Here is a 21,470-nt window from a genome sequence, read left to right on the forward strand (position 1 = left end):
ACCCAAAGTCGCTAGGAACTGCCAACCTGATTTCTGCTTTTTCCAGAATGTTCTGTAAGTGGAATCGTACTCATGTTCTATATGTCCTTTTGTGTGTCCGCCTTCTTTCACTTAACATAATGCTTTTGAGATGCTTATTGCTCCTTTTTTGTTGTGTGGATATACCTTATTTATCCATTATAATTGGTTCATTGGACTTTTGGGTTTTTTCCAGTTTGAGGTGAATGTAAACTTTCTGTCTGTATATATTCTGCTGTTGTAAACAAGCTTCTGTGAACATTCGTGAGCACTCTGTATTTGTACATATGTCTTCACTTCTCCCGGGTTTTCTAGAGCAGGTCTGCTATTTGGCATTCCTACCCACGATATGTAAAGGTTTCAGTTGCTCCACATGTTTGTCCGCTCTTAGTATTATCCCTCCTTTTCATTTTAGCCATTCTCGTGGGGGGTAGTGCTATTTCATTATAATTTTGTTTTTTCCTAATGACCAATCAGTGATGTTCTTGTCCCTCATCTCTCTTGCTTGACGAAATATCTGGTCAAATCTTTTGCCCATTTTTAAAGAAATTCAGTTGGTTTTCTTATTGACTTATAAAGGAGAATTGTTTATAGATTTTAGATTCAAGTCCTTTACCAGATACGTGTTTTGCAAATATTTCCTCCTACCCTGTGGTTCAACTTCCCATTTCTTAACAATGTTTAAATTGTAACTTTGATGAAGTGTAATTCATCTATTTTTTTTCTTGTAGGATTTGTATTTCTTATGTCCTAAGAAATCTTTGCCTCTTCTTTTTTTTTTTTTTTTTAAAGAATTTATTTATCTATTTGACAGACATAGATCGCAAGTAGGCAGAGAGGCAGGCAGAGAGAGAGGAGGAAGCAGGCTCCCTGCTGAGCAGAGAGCCCGACGCGGGGCTCGGTCCCAGGACTCATGACCTGAGCTGAAGGCAGAGGTTTAACCCACTGAGCCACCCAGGCGCCCCTCTTTGCCTCTTCTAATTCATGAACATGATGTATATATATATTTACTGGTTTTTAGGTCTTTAATTTCTCATGAAATAGTGCTTCTGATTTTTAAAGAAAATGAAACTGTCATCTGTCACTTGTTTTTTAACAGCTTTATTGAGATATAATTCACACACCCATACTATTTATTCTTTTAAATTGTACAATTCAGTGGCAGGTAGTAAATTCCCGGAGCCGAGCAACCATCACCACGGTCGCTTTTAGAATATTTTCATCGTGCCAAGTAGAAAGCCTGCACGCCACAGCTGTCGCCCTTCCGTCCTTCCATCCATCCCCACACCCCCAGCCCAAGGCAACCACTTACCTGTTTTCTCTTGGTATGGATTTTTCTCTTCTGAGCATTTCATTGTAAACGGAACTACATAATGTGTGGTCTCCTGTGACTGGCTTTTTAGGCAGCATTTTTTCAAACTTCAGCCACATAAGTAGCAGGTACCAGCATTTCATTCCTTTTTATTACCAACTGATAGTCTGTTACATGGGTGCGTCGCATGTTCATAAAAATTCATGTTCATAAAAATTCTTTTCTGGGGCGCCTGGGTGGCTCAGTGGGTTAAGCCACTGCCTTTGGCTCAGGTCATGATCCCAGGGTCCTGGGATCGAGCCCCGCATCGGGCTCTCTGCTCAGCGGGGAGCCTGCTTCCCCCCTCTCTCTCTGCCTGCCTCTCTGCCTACTTGTGATCTCTCTCTCTCTGTCAAATAAATGAAGAAAATATTTAAAAAATTAGTATCAAATACAAATTTTAAGCTTCTTATTAAAAATCTTTCCATGTGGCCTTTAAATTTCCTTTTTTAAAAATAAAACTTTTATAATTCTAACCTTTTAAATTTAGAAGCCATGTCAATGCAAGTATTTTTCTCAGTTTTATAAGGTATTTTTAGCACTTAATATTTGTAAAACTCTTACTATTGGGAGCTTCTTTTGGAAATCTTTCATTACATAAGGAGATACTTAATTTGCTAAATAGATAATTTAAAAATGTATATTTTGATGCTTCTCAGATCTTTATCATCTATGTTTTAATAGTAAATAATTTATGAGATAGTATGATTATCCAACCTTATTTTTAAAAATTCATTTAAGGATGGTGAAACCATTAGGGACAGGAGAAGGGAGAAAATATTTAGACCTACATGACAGGAATATCGGTAGACCTTTCATATGCTAACTTCTTTAATCTTACAGCACCCTTCGGATTGCTATTTTTACTCTATTTTAGTTTGGTAACTAAGGTTCAGAGAGGGTAAATGCTCCAGTTTAGTAAGCAGCTCTGAGTAAAACAGCAATGTTAGGTGAGACCCAAGCCATTTTTTCTTCCTACTTATTGAGCTGTGCCCTGTGGACACAGAGGCCACTGAACACGGAAGCACAAGCGAGTGCATCACGTCTATCCCACTAGTATTTCATGACGTGGCCGGCAGCACATCCTAGCTTCTAGACTGTATGACCGCACCATTGCCGGACATCTGTGTATGTAAAGTCCATTAGATGTCGATGGGCACACTTGCTCTTCTACACGGTAACATCTGTGTGCCTCTTAGTAAGTATTAAGAGAGAGTAAGGAATCGTTAGGGATCATGTGTCTTGACTTTGCTGCTGCTTTATTTTGAACCTTGGGCAAACTCACATATCCCTTTGTTAGGTTTTTACCATAGAGTTAAAATGATACTGATATTTTCTCTTAGTTCTTATATGTAAGAGTTGGGGAATCAGTGAATGAAAAGGAAGCAGTAACTAACAATACTTTTTATTTTAATTTAGCTTTGCTTTTTTTCCTTTCAGTTACTTTTATATTATTTATTTGGAAATTAGAATTTTTCTCTTAACAGTATCTGTTTTAAAAGAGTATGGGTTTTTTTTTTTAGCATTGTCATAAATTGATGGAATTAGTCGTTCGTGAGCAACAAAAATGTGACAGAACTTTTGCAAAGTTCAAATGGACTTTTAATATTCAACACCAAAGAATTTTGCCTAATTAAAGCTTCTGTTTAATGAAGATAACAATGTATAGTCCTTCATTAAAATGAACACAGAAAAAGTTCTTTCTTGGTCCTTGGAGAGGATATTATATGCAAGCCCTGATGTGTGGGTTGCAAAATGTCACTGGAATTTATATGCATTACTTGTCTAATTGCAGTAAATGTAGCATGTCCAGATAGGTTTAGAGTTAGAAGGCTGTTTGTTACTTACTGGAAAGCGCTTGAAACCTCAGTACCCAAAGGCAGCTGTGCCCAGGTCCTTCCCCTCTCCCCAGAGATGGCTAAGGAGACTCCTGTTGGACCCTGTCTTTCATGGGGAGCAGTAAACATGACAGGTTGTTTGGGAGCCATCTGTTTAGAATGGCTGCTGCTTTGTATGCGGCAGTGAACTTGAGATCAGTTTTCTGTCTTTTTTCCTGGTAACAGTCTTATTTGGTGTCACAACAGGTGGAAGTTGATGGGTCGAAACTAAATGTGACCGGCACGTGGAACCTGGCTTCACCCTTATTGTCTGTCAACGTCGATGGCACTCAGAGGACGATACAGGTAAACATTCTGACGGTTTACTTCGAGGGGTCCTGCAAGTCCAGAATCCTTACCAGCAGCTGCCTTTAGGTTAATTCTGACAGTTATAGTAGGGAAGCTGCATATTATGCATCTCCTACATTTATGATGGAAAACATTTTTTTCTTTCTTTGGAGAATCTTGAGGCAAGTCTTCAGAGGAATCAATATTTTCTTTTTCCCGGCATCTGGGAAGGCTAGGGAATTAATACTTACTATATACTTTGTCGAAAATGAAGCACCCTGTGCGCTTTTCCAAAAATATTAGAAGATAGCCATAAATGTTGCCATCGTGGGTTTTTAGTTATAAAATGTGATTTGTTACCTTCCTTTTCATGTGATTGAAATCGTATAGAGCTGGAGCAGTAGAAATGTGAGCTGTGTATTGATGCCTTTTAAAAATTGAGTAATCTCAATTTATTAACCTTTATTTTCCCTCCAAAGTAAGATTTCTTGCATCTAGGAAATGACTTGAAATCCAGAATTGATTGAATGTTCTTTGTCATCAGTGACCTCCATTTTAAAGGAGCTATGAAAAGAGATTCTGCCAAAGTTTCTTCAGCTGACCTCATAGTTGAATTTTAGAGTACCAGGGAAAACAAAACAAAACAAAGAACACTGTGTAACATGTGGTGATCACATGCAAATAAAAATCACACACCCCCCCATAGGATTAAATAATGCTCATTCTTTCTGTTGTTTTTTTTTTAACAAAAATATTTTTATGTTGTCCTAACTTGATTTTGCACAGGAAACTGATTTTTAGAACCTAGAGACGTCAAGAGACTCACATATAAAGACTTCTGTACGTCAGATTCTTATATATACCTCTGTTAGAGAGGGAGGTATTCCAGAAACCTCCAGTAAATATTTGATGACTAAACTAATTTCTAAGCCAGGCTTAATTGGCATATTATCTTTATGGGTCTAAGAAATACGAAATTCTCAGTAACGAGCTATATAATTTGACTTCGGTTTTGTAACTTGGCCCAGTATATTTTTTATCTCTCATATTTTCTTTCATATTCTAATGATGAGTTTGAACACTTTGAGGCCCTTGGAAAAAATACCACTGCATAATTTCACATTATGTAGATCCATTTATTTTGTCTTCAGAAAACCTGGGTTTGTCATACTTGTTTACGTTCAGTTGAATGTGCTCTGCACTGAACATGCTGTGGCCAGACATGCATGTTCCCGTCAGGGAACACAGTATGATGATCTAGCAGTGAGCAGAGAGCTAGGAAGTCCTGCTGTCCAAATTGGTGTATCATGATATTTTCAGTATCCTTCTCAGTGAGTGCAGGTAGGTAACTTGATGGCACTTTTATATGGAGAGTTAGTTCTAGCTATGTTAACACTGGATATGTTCTTAGAATAATTCCCAGAAATATTTTCCCTATCATTGGGAGAGTGTTCAATAAATCCCTTCTCATTCTTTTTGAGTTCTTTGCTTTTAAAAAAGGCATTAATCTGAACTCAGTGACCCCTCAAGGCAAGACCACCCCCCCCCCAACTCTTTGGAAAGGTCATTGCTTCCAGTTAAGTACTATTTCATTGTAAGGAAATAAACTCAGAAAGGTATGAATGGTATGCCGGATACAAACCAAACAAACTCATTGACCTTTAAAAAAAAAAAGCGAGGAAACTTTCTGAGGAAAGTTCTTCCTTCCTAATGTTCACTTGCTATGAACATTAGCGTTTATTCACTTGTTAGGAACATTAGTTGACTTTTTTAATCTCCAAAACATAATGTGGTCCCCATGAAATTAGTACCATAATGAGAATAAATACTGCACGGTACTTACTGCGTATCGGGAGCGGTTCTGAGCACGGTACAGTTAGATTCATTTCATCTTCACGGCAACTGTGTGAAGTAGGTACTATTATTGGCACTTTTCGTAAATGAGGCCCTTGAGGCTCAGAGAAAGTACGTGACTTGCTCAAGGTCACATGGCTGGTAGCAGGTAAGCCGGGACTTAAGACCGAGCAGACTCGCTGTGGGACCGCCGCTGTCAAGCGTCCCGCTCTGCGGAGGCCGTCTACGCAGCTGTTCTGGGATTACCTTCCTAGGAGGAGGCTGAGCAGAAATTCGAACCTTGGCAGGCTGACCCCAGAGTGTGCGCTTCTAAACGCTGTCCTGTATAGTACTTCTTGGTTTTCTCCATCAGAGTTCTTCAAAGAATAATTTACCTTTCATTCATGGTTTAAACCAGTGATGCTCAAACTTTGGTGTGCTTCAGAATTACCCAGAAGGCTTGATAAAGTTCAGATGGCCGGGCCCACCCCCAGAGTTTGCTCCAGTTCATTTGGTCTGGGCTTGGTGTGCATTTCTAGTAAGGTCCCAGGTAATGCTCCTGCTGCTGGGCCAGGGCAAGCCGTCTGAGAACCACCGCTTCCGGCCTTTGCAGTCGGAGATCAAGCTGGGTGTCCTGAGCAAAAAAGTGAAGTAAGTAGGAGCCAAGTCATTTGAAGCCTTGCTGATGACACAGTGTGGCCTCCGCTTTATCCTTGGCCAGTGGATCCGTGGACGAGTGTTCCCGAAGGAAGTGATGGTCTGGAGAACGTCAGAGTTTAGGAGGAGCTCGGTTCAAGTTGCATCGTGGAGAGAGGGTGGAAGGAAAGTGAGATTGAACATGGGGAGAGAAGTTAGGGCCTGTTCCAGAAACAGAGGAGGGGGATCATCTTCTCTCCGAATGTCTTCCGTCCAGACAGGAGCATCTGTGGTGAAGGGATTTGAAAAGACAGGAGAATGAGTGGTGGCTTCACAGTGTTCTTTGTAGCTGTCTCTTCGGCTTGCCGTGAGCCCGGGCACATCTTCAGGGTTTGTGCCCGGCTCCCTTTTCTGGCGCTGATTTCCTGGGCTGAGTTGCCCAAGCCTTTCAGCTCAGTACCTCCAAACCAATAGCTGTGAAAATGCTACTGTGTGTTTCAAAGAAGAACTATGGGGTGGACATGACCACAAGTGTTTTTCAGGTGATTTTATAGGAATAATGACTGGGTTTTTTCCTCCTGGATTTTTGTGCTTACTTTTAACCTTTTTCTTACTAAATATTTTATGGACACAAATATGTATTAATTTGTATAAAAGCTAAAGAACACAACAAAACCCGATTATTTACCATCCGGATTAAACAAGGAAACATTCCCAGTACTACTGCCTTTCCTCTGTGCTCTTTTTTAATTAAATCCTTCCTCCTGCCCCCTAGAGGTAACTACCATCTCAATTTTTAAATTGCACTTTAAATACATTTTAAGTGCATCTCTCCCTTCCTCTTCTGTAGGAATGTTACATATCCATACTGTAAGCAGTATGTTGTTAGCTTTTGAGTTTACATCGTTGGCACCGTATTCTCTCTCTCTGCTTCTGAGTTGCTTATGTTTGTGAGGTTGGTCATTGGATGCATGTAGCTTTCTTTATTTCCATGCTATATGTTATTAAGTCATGTTAATATACCACAATTTATTCTTTCTCTCCTCGGTAGATGTTGTGTTACTTATTTTGTTTTCAGAACAAACACTGCTTCTATGAATGTTTCTCTGTGTGTTTCTTCTTGAAATAAGAGTTTCTTCAAGGAATATGCAAATAGAACAGCTGGTTGCAGGGACTGTATTCTTAATCCTGCCCAGTAATGCTGAAGGGTTTTTCCTCTGTGGCTGTACCAAAATATGTGTCTACCTACAGTGCTGCTATCAAGAATATGAATAATAAGAAAACCTAATTGTACACTTACTGTGTCAGGCACTGACTTTTCTATACAATTCATCTGTATCAAAGTATTTAATCTTCACACCAATCCAAAGTACTAGTGTTATCTTGCATTTTGCAGTTGGGGAAACTAAGGCCTTAAAAATACTAAATTACTCACCCAGAGCATTCTGCTAATAAATAGAAGAGCCAGGATCTGGACCCTGGAACAATTTAACAATTTGGCTTTACATCCTAGGTAACTCTTGGTATCCAGACTATTTAAGTTTTTCCTAACTGGTGGGTTTAAGTGGTATCTCTTTGTGATTTTACATATATTGGTTAGTAATGACAATGAGCATTTTAAAAATATATTTATTGACACTCCTGTTTTCTCTTCTGCAAACTGCTTGTTCATGGCTTTTGCCCATTTTTTTTATTGGAATATTTCTTTTTCTTATTGATTCATAAAAGTTCATATTTTTGTGAATCCTGATCCTCTGTTAGTGGCTCATGTAGTAAATCTATGTTTAATATTTTAGGAACCACTATACTGTTTTCCATAGTGGCTGTACCATTTTATAGTCCTACCAGCATTGTGCAAGGATTCCAATTTCTGCACATATTCGCCAATGCTTGTCCTCCCCCCCCCGGTGGTTTTGTTCTAGTATAACAATACTAATGGGTATGAAGTGGTACCTTATTGTAGAACAAGATTCATTTAGATAGTTATTGAGAAAACATTCTGAGTACTTCCTAATAATTGGCCTTCCTTTATCTTTTTTTTTTTTTTCTTAACCAGGTAACCACTTTACTGCACAAATGGAACTTTTCTAGTGCAAGTAGAAGAATCTTTTTTTAAAATTTATTTACAACTCTTCTTTCAAACCCATTTTCTCAGCTTATTCTTTCATCCCCTGCACAAAATCATAAACAGTTCTGTCATATAGTTACTACAAGGGGTTATGCAATCAGTTTTCTACTTGGGAGAAGGTGTGTTTATTTTTTTATTTTTTTATTTATTTGAGAGAGAGTGGGAGAGATAGAGTGCGCAGAAGGAGAAGGAGACTCCCTGCAGAGCAGAGAGCCTGATGTGGGGCTCCATCCCAGGATCCTGAGATCATGGCCTACCCAAAGGCAGATGCTTAATGGACTGAGCCACCCAGGCACTCCAGGAGGGGGTGTGTTTGAAAATCAAGTTCACTGTAATGTCAAAACTGATATAACCTCTCTTCCTGTCCTCAGTTCCTCCTCAAGACAGAAATTTTTGGGGAAAGATGAGAGTATTGTTGGTTTCTTCTCTCTTGCTTATATCCTCTCTCACTTCTTACTTGCCATCTGGGCTTTCTCCAAAGTTGCAGTTTGGGGTGAGGAGGGGAGGAACATGGTAGGAAGAACTTGAGTGACCCGGGCTAATGTAACCTGTCATTCATTATTCTGGGGGCGTGGCAAACATCTAAAGTTGGCTGTTGTCTTCAAGGATGCTTTTTGTGGCTTTGGGAGAATTTCTCACCTGTAGAACCCTTAAAGCCTATTCTGTTTTCCAGTTGACTTTGTCCCCCTGATTCTCATCCCCCCAGATTTTCCTGTTGAGCAGGGTCTCTCATAATGACCCAGGCTGGGCCTCTTCTGCACAGTCCACATTGGGACACAAGAAATAATCATCAGTGCATGCCTCATCATACTCTTCTCTCTTTTTTGTCACCCAAACAATTGTTAGTCTTATGTACATGTCCCTCAAAATCCAGGAGATGCTTGGAAAACCAAGTGATTCTCTTAAAATGCCTTTATTTGAGAGAGAGTGGGAGAGATAGAGTGTTCAACCTTGGGACGCATGGGTGGCTCAGTTGGTTAAGCAGCTGCCTTCGGCTCAGGTCATGATCCCAGCTTCCTGGGATCGAGTCCCACATCGGGTTCCTTGCTCTGCGGGGAGCCTGCTTCTCCCTCTGACTCTGCCTGCCACTCTGTCTGCCTGTGCTCACTCTCGCTCTCTCTCTCTCTCTGACAAATAAATAAATAAAATCTTCAAAAAAAAAAAAAAGTGTTCAACCTTGAGTTCTTAGCATAATAATTCAGCCTCCATTACTCAGAAAATAATAATAATAATAATAATAATAATAATAATTCAGCCTCCACTGATTAATTTTTAATTTCTTTCATATTCTTTTGAAGTGGGAGATGGGCAGTTGTTGGTTTTGTAGTTCTTAGCATGTTCTATTAGGTAGCTAGTCTAGCTTCTTACTTAAGAAAATATGAGTACTTAGCACTGTTCAGTTTTATTACTGAATCCCTGTGGCTATATGAAAAGTAGCAGTTAGCGTCTTTCTCTGACTAGATGATAAAATAGTTGGGTAGAAAGCAAACCTTTGCTTTAGGAGTTAGCTCCCTATTCATCCGATCAAATTCAGTCGTATCACATTATTTACTTTCCTGGTTTTCATTGGTAAACTTCATGAGCTTAATATTATCCCTGCCTGTCCGTCCGTCCTTCCTTCCTTCTTTTTTTTTCTCTCTCTCTCTCTCTTTCTTTCTTTTGGTTATGTTTATTTATTTGCCAGAGAGACAGCCAGAGAGGGAACACAAGCAGGGGAAAAGGGAGAGGGAGAAACAGGCTTCTGCTGAGCAAACAGTCTGATGCAGGGCTCGATCCCAGAACACTGGGATCATGACCTGAGCCAAAGGCAGATGCTTAACAAATGAGCCACCAAGATGCCCCTATCCATTCTTTTCTTTTTTTTTTTTTTTAAGAATTTTTTTTTTTTAAAAGATTTTATTTATTTATTTGACAGAGAGAAATCACAAGTAGATGGAGAGGCAGGCAGAGAGAGAGAGAGAGGGAAGCAGGCTCCCTGCTGAGCAGAGAGCCCGATGCGGGGCTCGATCCCAGGACCCTGAGATCATGACCTGAGCCGAAGGCAGCGGCTTAACCCACTGAGCCACCCAGGCACCCCTATCCATTATTTTCTTTAAAAAATAAACTGTAATTTTGTGTGTACCATCATTTGGATAATGAATGTCATAGGTTACTTACTTCCTTTAATTGATCAAAGTTTTCAGTTTCGATTAACCCTTCAGTTAGCACTGCCCTGCTGACTTCCTGGCCCATGGAACGGCTCAGCAACCAAATGGATGAGTGGATGGATAGTCATCTTGCATTTTGTAATTTCAGAAATAAATCTGCCTTGGACGCCTGGGTGGCTTTGTCGGTTGAGCATCGGACTCTTGGTTTCAGCTCAGATGGTGACCCAGGGTTGTGGGATCGAGCCCTGTATCAGGCTCCACTCAGTGTGGAGTCAGCTTCTGCTCCCCACCCTCCACCATGGGCTCCCTCCCTCGCTCTCTCTCAAATAAATGAATAAATAAAATCTCCAACAAAAAAAATCTGTCTCTTCTGTACTTTCAAGATTTAGATTTTATTTCTCTAAGACTGCATTGCATTAGACTTTGTTCATATGACAGCCTTCTTAGCTGTTTTATCAATTCTCTTTAATTCCTAACTTTCTGATAGTTGCAGAATCTGTTCTCTATTAGAGAACATGGCAGCTTGATGTCTCTGGATACAGAACCACCATAGTTCTTGTGAGAGCAAAGACCACTCCCAAAAGTATTGTGCTCACCAAGCACATTTCTTTCCAGTCAAGGAAATACCTAATTTTCCTACACTATTTAAGGCCAATAGTACCACCTATTGATAGGTATAGAAAAAGGTTCAATTCAAACTGTTCCTGATTTCCTTTCTCTCAGAGTTTTGTGCGCCCATTGCTTGAGCTCTCTCTTCTCCAGCATCACTAATAACCCATCGCTCAGCTAAGTCTACTGCACAGCCTCTTACTTCAACTTACCCACATGGCTGCTTTAAGTCTTTTTCTTTTCTGACGTCTAGAAAGTCATATTCACAGACAAAAATTCTAATCATTGTTAGTAACTTTAAGTGTAGAGCTAGTGATATGTGTATCTGAAAGGAGGAGAACCCTGTATTTTGAAATGAAGTGATTTATACTGAAGAATGAGCACATAAACATAAAAAACTCTTAAAGATACTTCTAGGTCCTCCAGAATTTTTATAAGCTTTTAATCTATTTCTTCATATAATAACTAAACCAAGTTTTCCTAGATAGTCAAGGAAAATAAAATGAGAGTATTTAATATTTCCTTTTTTTGTTGTTGTTTTTTGGGGGTATATACCAGGATTTTTCTATTATTTCCATTGCAAATGGAGAGTCCATCAGTAATGATGTTTATAAAATAGGTCTTAGGGGTACAATCTGAAAACCTTCAATCATTTCTCATTTCTGGTGTGGGAAGGTATAATCTCATTTTCAAATTACCAGTTTAAAAAGTTACAGACTGGAGCAGCACTGTCCAGTAGAGATCTAATGAACCATATATACGCAATTTTAAGTTTCTTAGTAGCCACCCTAAGAAAGTAAAAACAGGTGAGATTAATTTCACTAATCCATTTTAACTCAGTGTATTCAAAATGTTAGCATTTCAAGATGAAATAATACAAAAAATTATTAATGTGATACCAGAAACAACACACGTGCCTGGCGTGCATGTATATATACCCATGACAGCTTAGAAGCAACAGAACTATGAATGTGAAATGCAGTCACACCAGAACAAGGAAATTGTGTGTAAAGAAAATTATATTCCACAGAGTCTATGTTTAAATTACTTAATATTTTTAAAAGATTTTATTTATTTATTTGAGAGAGGGAGCATGAGAGAGAGAAAAAGAGAGAGAGCGCGCGCGCGCATCCGTGCGCGCGCATTAGTGGGGGAGGGTCAGAGGGAAAAGCAGACTCTCCGCGCAGCAGGGAGCCCCGTGCGGGACTCCACCCCCAACCCCAGACTCCAGGACCAGGACCTGAGCCAAAGACTGTCACTTAACCAACTGAGCCACCTAGGCGCCCTTAATTACTTAATATTAAATAAAATGGAAAATTTAATTTCTCAGTCGTTGTAGTCACATTCCAGGTCCTCAGTAGACACAGGTGGCTAGCGGGTCGCTTACAAAAGAAACCTGTCGTAAATAAGAGAGTGCTCCTAGAAGCAAAACATACTGGTTTTTTTGTGCTCCCCTAGGTGTCAACCACAGTTTTGGCTTTTATCATTTAAAATTAGGAGTGGATGAATTAAATTCATTTTTAAGCAGAAGATGAATTTATCCTCCAGTTGACGAACTTTCACATTTTATTTTAGAATTGTAACAAAACTTAGGACTACTCGTAATACGCGGAATGATTCCTGCCTACAGCATATAATGAAGTGTCGGAACAAAAGATTTGCCATGTTTTGTAGGTGGAGAGCTCGCTGTATTGTCTCCACATATCCTAGCACCTCTGTAGCTTGGAACAGGCTGCTCAAATAGAATTTTATATATATATATTTTTTTAACTTCTGTGACTATACTCTATTCCTATGCAGCATTTTTTTTGACCTTGAAAGAGGCCCTTCAGTTTTACTCTGAACAATTCAAATAGTTCTTCCATTTCTTATGGTGTAATTTGTCTGCTGGGATTTAATGTGTTGCTTCTTGCCAGCATTTTACATACTAGATTTTCATTTCGCGTGGTCACGTTGTTTGAACATTTGCAGGGAGAGCTGCCGCCTGCTATTGGCCTGTTTCTTTGTGTGGCATGATTTCTTCTATCCACCTGCTCACAGCTGGTTGTCTACAGGCCTGAAGAGTAGCTAAATACTTTTGAAAATATCTTGCGATCCTGCTAAGGTTTAACAGTCTCTGCGTTTGTGTGATGTGAAGCTATTCATGATGTACCTTTGAAGGCTTTTCTTCTTTTTATTTCTCATATTCTTTCTTAAATATTTTCAAGAGAAGATAAATTTATGATAAATAACAGTACAAAGCTGACTGCAGCACTGGTGCGTTCTACGATGAATAGGTTATTGATACTCAGCTAAGTGGAACTAATTTTCTATGTTAAAGCAGACACATTGGGAATAGTGTCACGGGAATGTCATGTTATTTACCGCAGAATGCCAGATTAAATGGATTATTTGTGCACTGATTGCGATGTTAAATAGATTACATAACATGATAACTTAAAATGCTCAGTGGGCCCGTGTGATATAGAATATTATAAATAAGCACATGAATATGGTAGAGCTGTACTTGTGTTTGCAGATTGAATAACTGTGATATGTTTGCAAATGCTTGTCTACCCAGAGTTTGAATAGATTTTTAAGCTTTAAACTTTTCTCCTTTTTTTTTTTTTTTGAGGAAAATGAATTGCGTCTCGTACCTCTTGAGTAAGGGACGTTGAAAAGAAGCTATTTTCTTTTTTTTAAGTTTTGTAGATGAAAGCAATGCTCACATCCTCTGGGAAGATACTTTTGTTATAATCCTTATAAATGTGCATAGATGCTAAAGTAAATATTTTAATAATATTTTAACTAGAAAATTAAGTAAGTGGCTTATGTGTTTGCTTATATTTTGCCAGTATTAAAAAAAAAAGTGGCTCTGGAAGCGATCTTCTGTTTTTAGTCCCAAAATAAATGTTTTCCGTGTTTTTCAGCTGTTTCTCCCCATCCCTTTAGAAGTAATTAGCTGTTATTTTGTACTATGTGCATGTGATTACTCTAGAGTTATCAAATGTAATATGAAACCATCTATTTAGGACGTATAGGATATATAAATATATAACTTTGTAAGTGGAGGTTGGTATTTTTTTCCAAAGAAGTAGGAAATGAGAGAGTAATTATTAACCATCTCCTTTTCACATTCCTGAAAACATCAATTACAGTTACACATCTTGGAAACAAGCCCACCAGGAGAACAGAAATAACTCTTTCACTATGCTTTGAAAAATTTAATCACAATTTAACAGCTGGGATGTATTTACAACTATAATTTAAAATATTAATTTTGACACCTCTACCTGCTTTTGTAATGGAGTCCCAGAAGCTTAGCTGTTTTCTCATCTCTGGTGGCACTGGTTTTATGATTTGGAGCTGCTTTTAAAAATTTACTATAATGGGAAAATGTCATTCTGCGTCTCCCCTTGCTCCTCCCCCCACGTATTTTTTTTCTCCTCTACTATCTGTTTACTAGAAAATGATATTTTAGTAGCTGCCAGAAGGAGAGAATTTTGAATAGTATAAACACCGATTGTGTAAATGTGGAAAAGAATGCAAGCAGCTGCCGGGGAGAGCGATAAGACAAATCCCGGAGTAATTGGCCTTTACCGCACGTTATCATGCTGGATATCAGCGAGGGGAAAAAGAAAACTATTACTATTTCTTCCTCTTACTGTTCAGTGAGATTACTTTTTAAAGGTGAAATTGCCTCTGATTTCATTATCCCAGAAAGATATTTTTGGAGCATTATTTTGTGAATGTTTTTCTTTTTTTGAGTGAACAGCCTTTGCTAATATTCTGTGAATTTGATTCCCGCAAATCCTGAAGTCGTTTCAGTAATCAAAGTCTTACTTCTTGAATATTCTTTCTTTAAAGAAAAAAAAGGTCTGTGTTTTGTAAATGTTGGAGCAGAATATCAAAATAAGAACAGAAGGAGTTTTTATCTAGCTCTAAATTGCCACTTAAACTAGGAAAAGGGGTAAAGAAAACACTTGGAGACAATATTTGAATAAGGATGGGGTATGTTTCATGAAAATAAAAGTCTTAATTTTGATTTTATTTTACTTTCTGTTACTGGCTTGTCAGATGGTCAGTTCATGTTTGTTTTGGTATCTCCGACTCTTTGTAAGCTCTGATACTTTGTTCTTTGTGAATTCTAAAATCTAATTGTCTTCATCATGACCTGTGGGAAAATTGTATATTCCTGGTTTTTGTATAGAGATAAATTCCAGTTTGAATGAAATTTTATTTCTCCATTTTTTATTATATCAGTCCTTATTGCTGAGCCGTGTCAGGTTTGGGCAGTTCTCTTTTTCCTGCTCTCTCCCCCTCACTCTCCTATCCACTGCCCCCACCCCCAAACATGTACAACATTTACAATGGGGATGTAGATCCCAAAGGTGTAAACACACGAATAAGGTAATTGGAGCACTAAGAAGATCGATGAAGGCTATAAGATAGGGTACTTCAGAGAAAGTACCTAAAGGAGGTAGCTTTAGCAAGGGTGGCTGGAAAGTTGTTCCTGAACAGCATACATTAAGTTGAGACCTAGGAGGAGAAGGGGGCATCCACATAAAAATTTAGGGGGTGAAATTCCCAAGTTGCAGGAATGGCAAGTGCAAAGGCTCTGAGACAGGCACAAGCCTGCTTTGCGCGGAGGCCCAAAGGAAGGCCGGCATCTCCAGTATAGCTTAGAAGAGTAGAAGAAGACAGGCAGGGACTAGATTGTATTAGGGGTCTTTGTAGGCCAAAAGGTTTGGGTTTTATTCAGTTCCTACTGTGAACGTTTTGAAGGGTTTTGAGTAGAAGAATGATGCGATGTGATTTAAAATCACTGCTGTGAGGAGGCTACACCATAGGGGACCAGTGGTGGGGTTAAGTGAACGTTTGGTTGATCCGTGTAGTGGGCCGGGTGAAAGCTGCTGCTGGCCGAGACCAGGAGTCGGCAAAATCCAGCCCATGGCCTGTTCCTGTACGGCTCCCAAGTTGAGTGGTTATTACGTTTTTAAATGGTTGGAAAAAATTTACAAGAAGAATAGCGATTCATGACACATGGAAAGTATGTGACATTTGGATTCCAGTGGCCGTAAATACAGTTTTACTGGAATAGGGCCATATTCATTTGTCAGTTATTTGCTATGACTGCTTCTGGAATTTGTAAGTAGAACCCTAATACCCTCGTTTTTCCCTATCACATAGCAATTCAGAGACTTAGCAGTGGTAAAATTTGTTGTGATGTTTTTGAGCTCAGAACCAAGATTTAAATTTTTCCGAACAAGAAGAACCACCCTCAGCCGCTGTTACCAAACATCGAATGGCTTTGAAAATTAGCTTGTGCTGCAGATTTGATGTTTGTTAATGAACTCAACCTAAAATTGCAAGACAAAACAGTACTTACATGCAAAATTTATACTGTGGTAATACCATTTTGACAAGTAATGTTCGAATTACAGCTAATGTCAAGCTGCTTTTTACACTTCCCAGGCTGTCAAAAGATTAAAACCGGAAGCGAACTGCAGTTTCAGCAGCGTTTTTCAAACGTCCATACAAGAGCAAAGGATATGTCCATATTTAACATCCATCTCCTCGTGCAGGCGAGCTGTTCCACCTAGCCTAGAATAGGAAGTGACCCAACTGCGGTGTATGGTGAGCCCCGAGGCACTTATCAGGAGAGGAATCGTAACAGAATCCTGTAAATGCCCTCCAAGCAATGAGTGTGCTTAAGGAAAGCCCTGTGCTTAAGGCTTCTCGTCCGTATTTAGCAGAACCTGTCTGTGGCGAGAAGGTATTGTCAAAGGTCTAACAGCGGGGCCCATGGGTGGCTCTGTTGGTTAAACATCTGCCTTTGGCTCAGCTCATGATCCCAGGGTCCTGGGATGGAGCCCCAGTTCAGGCTCCCAGCTCGATAGGGTGCCCGTTTCTTCCTCTCCCTCTGCCGCTTCCCCTTGCTTGTGGTCACGCGCACGCTCTCTTTCTCAAATAAATAAAATCTTCAGAAACAATAAGGTGAAAGAGGTAGAATTGCATTGCAGATCAGCATTAACAGATGCGTATTGGCTTGCCATTGATTTTAATGACAGAGAACACTAACTTTAAGCCCCAATTAAATAGAATTTTTTCCCTAAATAAGAGGATTCCATTTTCCTTATTAGTGTTACCAAAAAATTGTGCTTAGGTATTACTATATTTTGAATGTTGTCCAAAAAATTATGAAAATCCGTTTTCTTTCTTGTTCTGTAACTAACTACCTCATATCCTCAATTTTGCCTCAGAAAGCCTAAAACATTGACCTCATGGCCCTTTACAGAAAGAGTTCATCAAGCCTTGGCTTAGACTAAAGTGCTAGCAGGCAAGATGGTAAGAAGTGAGCTACTTTGGCATTTATTTGGGCGGGAAGGCAGAAAAGATGGACGGATCAGATGCCAGGCAAGAGTGAAGACTAGGCAGCTGGGTGACGGATGGCCGTGGTTATGGAGATGGGAGATAGCAGAGGAGCAGGGTTGGGGAGGCAGATCAGTAGTTCTGTTTGGACTTTATAGGTTTAATATGCACATAGATACCCACGTGTCGAGGTCCAGCTAACAGTAGTCTCTGTGAGTCTTTTGAACTCATAGGGCAAATGGGAATTGCAAACATACATCCCCTAGTCATAAGCCTGTAGATTTTCTCTCAAAACATGGATCTGCCACATATAAAAGGAACTTACACCATACATAAAGATGTACTTAAGTGGATTAAAGACCTAAATGTTACACCTAAAACCATAAAACTTATAGAAGAAGGTGGAGGCCAAAAGCTTCTTGACAGTGGACTTAGGAATGATTTCTTGGATACAACACCAAAGTCCTAGGCAACAAAGGAAAGAGACAAATGGGATTACATCAGACTTCAAAATGTCTGTGCATCAGAGGTCATGAACAACAGAGTGAATGGGAGAAAAAATTTGCGAATCCTGTATCTGTACAGGGGTTAATATCCAGAATTTATAAAGAACTACAACTTAACAAGAAGACGAACCTTATCTACCTACCTACGTACCTATCTATTTATAAAGATTTATTTATTTAGGGACGCTTGGGTGGCCCAGATGGTTAAGGATCTGCCTTTGGCTCAGGTCATGATCCTGGGGTCCTTGAATAGAGCCATTGGGCTCCCTGCTTAGTGAGGAGTGTGCTTCTCTCTCTTTCTCTACCCCTCCCCCACCACTTCTGCACATGTGTGTGCGCACGCGCTCTCTCTCTCAAATGAATAAATTAAATCTTTTTAAAAATAAGATTTATTTATTTATTTTAGAGAGAGGGCGTGTGAGCAGGGACAGGGAAGGCCAGAGGGAGAGGGAAAGAGAAGCCCCAGCAGAGTCCCTACTGAGTGAGGAGCCCCGACCTGGGGCTCAGTCCCAGGACCCTGAGATCATGATCCAAGCTGAAATAAGAGTCTGAAAAATCAAGAGTCATAAGCTTAACTGACTGAGTGACCCAGGTGCCCCCCAAATTAACCTGATTTTAAATTGAACAAAGGACTTAAATGGTCTTTTCTCCAATGGTGATATACAGGCAATAAACATAACAGTAATTTGCTCCACATTACTCATCATCATAGAAGTGTAAATCAAAATGACAATGAGGCAACATTCCACATCCTTTAGAATGGCTACACCACCCCAAAAAAAACCCCAGAAAATAACAAGTGTTGGTGAGAACATGGAGAGAGTGGAATCCTTGTGCAGTGTTGGTAGAATTGTGAAATGGTACAACTTGAATGGAGAATAGTATGAGGGTTCTTCAGAAAATTAAAAAATTAGTACTTAGTGATCCAGCAGTCTCACTTCTAGATCTATATTAGAGAGAATTGAAAGCAGGTCTTTTTTTAAAAAAAAATATTTTATTTATTTGACACAGAGAGAGAGAGCGATCACAAGTAGTCAGAGAGGCAAGCAGAGAGAGAAGAGGAAGCAGGCTCCCTGCTGGGCAGAGAGCCCAATGTGGGACTCGATCCCAGGACCCTGGGATCATGACCTGAGCCAAAGGCAGAGGCTTAACCCACTGAGCCACCCAGGAGCCCCTTGAAAGCAGGTCTTAAAAGAGTTATTTGAACACCCCAGTTGATTGCAACATTGTTTTGAATAGCTAGGAGGTCAAAGCAACTAAAATGTCCATCGCAGATTAATGGATAAGCAAAATAGACTATATATATACACTGGGATAATACTCAGCCAAAAAGAGAAAGAAATCCTGTCACATGGTTAAACCATGAAGACATGCTGAGCGCAGATAAAAAACAACAACTACTGTATGTGTCCACTTGTATGAGGCACCTAAAGCAGTCAGATTCCTTGAAACAGAAGGTAGAGTGGTGCTTACCAGGGTCTGTTGGGAGGGACAAAGGGGCAGCTATTTAGTGGGTACCAAATTTCAGATTTTCAAAATGAGAAGGTTCTGAAGGTCTGCTTCACGACACCATAAATATACCTTACACACTGAACTGTGTACTTATGAATGGTTAAAATGGTAAACTGTGTTGTGTTTTTTTACCACACCCCCCAAAAATCTATTAGTTGAAAAAAATCACAGGAGCCAAGCAATTTTAAAAAAGAAACAAAAAGTTGGAAGAATTATACGGCCTGATTCCAAGAATAATTATGAAACAGCAGCGTCAGGACAATATGGTATTGGTAGAGAGATACGTAGAACAGAATGAAGTATAGAAGTAGAGCTAGAAACAGGTGGTCAGTCGATTATTGGCAAAGATGCTAAGGAATTTTAAACTAAATAACTAAAATGAACTCATTTTAGAGAGCAGATCGGTGGTTGCCTGGGGGCATTGATGAAGATTGGACTGTGAAAGGGCAGGAAGAACCTACTGGAGGTGGTGGTGATGTTCTGCATGTTGATTGTGGAGGTGGTTTCTTAAAATTGTAGAAAGTCATTGAATTCTGTACTTTAAATGGAATGCAGTCTTTTGTACCTAAGTCATGCTTCAGAGTAGTTGATTTGTTTTAAGTTGGGCGTGGGGATTGAGGGGAAGCATGCATGTGGGTAAGATGACACAGGGAAAGAAAGTAGATGGGAAAGAGGAGAGAGCTGAGGACTGGGCTTCCTGGAGCTCATTCAGTTTCTGCAGGTAGAAATTGAATGAGGAGACAGAGAAGGCTAAGAAAGAACTGGCAGGGAGGTAGGATCAAAACCAGGGGCATGGATATCCTTGAAGTCAGTGAAAGAATTGTGTTTGGGAAAGAGAACCATTGGCAGTTCATAGCATAACATTGCTGGAGAAGATGAGGACAAAGCCCACTACTGATAGGTAAGGTAATGTGGAAATCATACGTGATCTTGATGAGAAGGCCTACAGACAGTGGGGGAAAACACATGGGAACAGGTTCAAAGGAGAATGGAAAGGGGCAACATAGAGACCATGAAGAGAGACAACTTTTTAAGGAATCTGGCTGTGAAGGGTCAAGGGGACGGTAGCTGGAGGGAAATGGCTATGGAACTTTTTTTTTATTCTTTGCATTTTATTTGTTGAAGGAATGGGATCCTTTGTCCTGTACGGTTTTCAACTGTCAGAACTGAGCTGATTGCATCCCAGTGGTGTGGCTGAACATGTCCTCCATCCTTTGTTTTCTATAAATTGATAGGTGGACCTAGAGGTGTAATCAGATTTGGTGCCATTATCGTTAGTGAAACTGAGTCGTGCCTCTGTAAGAGACACCGTCTGGTCGCCACTCCCTTGATGCTCAGGCTTCGGTCAATAAATTCATCAAGGTTTACAAAACAATGATGTTCCAATATTGTCATTTTTTGTTCATTTACCAGGATTCATTCTTTTTTTTTTTTTTAAGATTTTATTTATTTATTTGACAGAGATCACAAGTAGGCAGAGAGGCAGAGAGAGAGAGAGAGAGAGGAGGAAGCAGGCTCCCTGCAGAGCAGAGAGCCTGATGTGGGGCTCGATCCCAGGACCCTGGGATCATGACCTGAGCTGAAGGCAGAGGCTTTAACCCACTGAGCCACCCAGGCACCACCAGGATTCATTCTTTTAAGAGAAACTCTACCTCAACACCTTCTTAGGTTATCCAGGACTACAGTTTTCATAGAAAAGATAAATGCTGGACCCTTTCTCTTGACTTTGCAATTTCCAGAGAGTTGGTTCCCTATTATTCTCCAAAAGTGACTAAATGAGGGTGTTCTGTTTTTGTTTCTGGTATCCATTTTGAACTCATGGGATCAAACACACCTGGTCTGCTTCAATCCATCGCAGCTATAATCCTTATTGACGGTCAGACTTCGCCAGCTCTGGCCAGGGAATTTTTTCAGTCCTTCTGACGTGGCCCCGGTCTTTGATAGCTCCGCTGCTTTCTGGTGTGACAAGATATAGCAGCCTCATTTCTACCCCAAACCCAGGATCAGCCATTTTGCCGAGAAACCTTGATTTCTTGAAGTGGGAAGTGGGAAGTGGTATTTGTAGACATATGGGGGACTAGGGATGTTTGTTACCCCGGGCCTCCTCAGTGTTTCTGTGGAAGATTCAGAAACTCTGCCACCGCCGCCATCTTCCCAGAATCCAACAACCACACTTTCAATCAGAAAATTTCTCACTCTGAACAGCTGTTATGA

General features: G+C 39.9%; 1 protein-coding gene across 3 annotated transcripts in view; it reads left to right on the forward strand.

The window, feature by feature from the left end:
* PCCA (propionyl-CoA carboxylase subunit alpha) overlaps nucleotides 1–21,470 on the forward strand; it is a 402,014-nt gene that overhangs the window by 300,329 nt on the left and 80,215 nt on the right. For all 3 annotated transcript variants that reach the window (XM_044250038.1, XM_044250039.1, XM_044250040.1), the window contains one exon: nucleotides 3,454–3,552. In XM_044250038.1, coding sequence (XP_044105973.1) covers nucleotides 3,454–3,552 — 99 coding nt within the window. The remainder of the gene's footprint in view (nucleotides 1–3,453; nucleotides 3,553–21,470) is intronic.

Source organism: Neovison vison, chromosome 5 (genome assembly GCF_020171115.1).
Source record: "Neovison vison isolate M4711 chromosome 5, ASM_NN_V1, whole genome shotgun sequence".
NCBI classification, from domain to species: Eukaryota; Metazoa; Chordata; class Mammalia; order Carnivora; family Mustelidae; genus Neogale; species Neogale vison.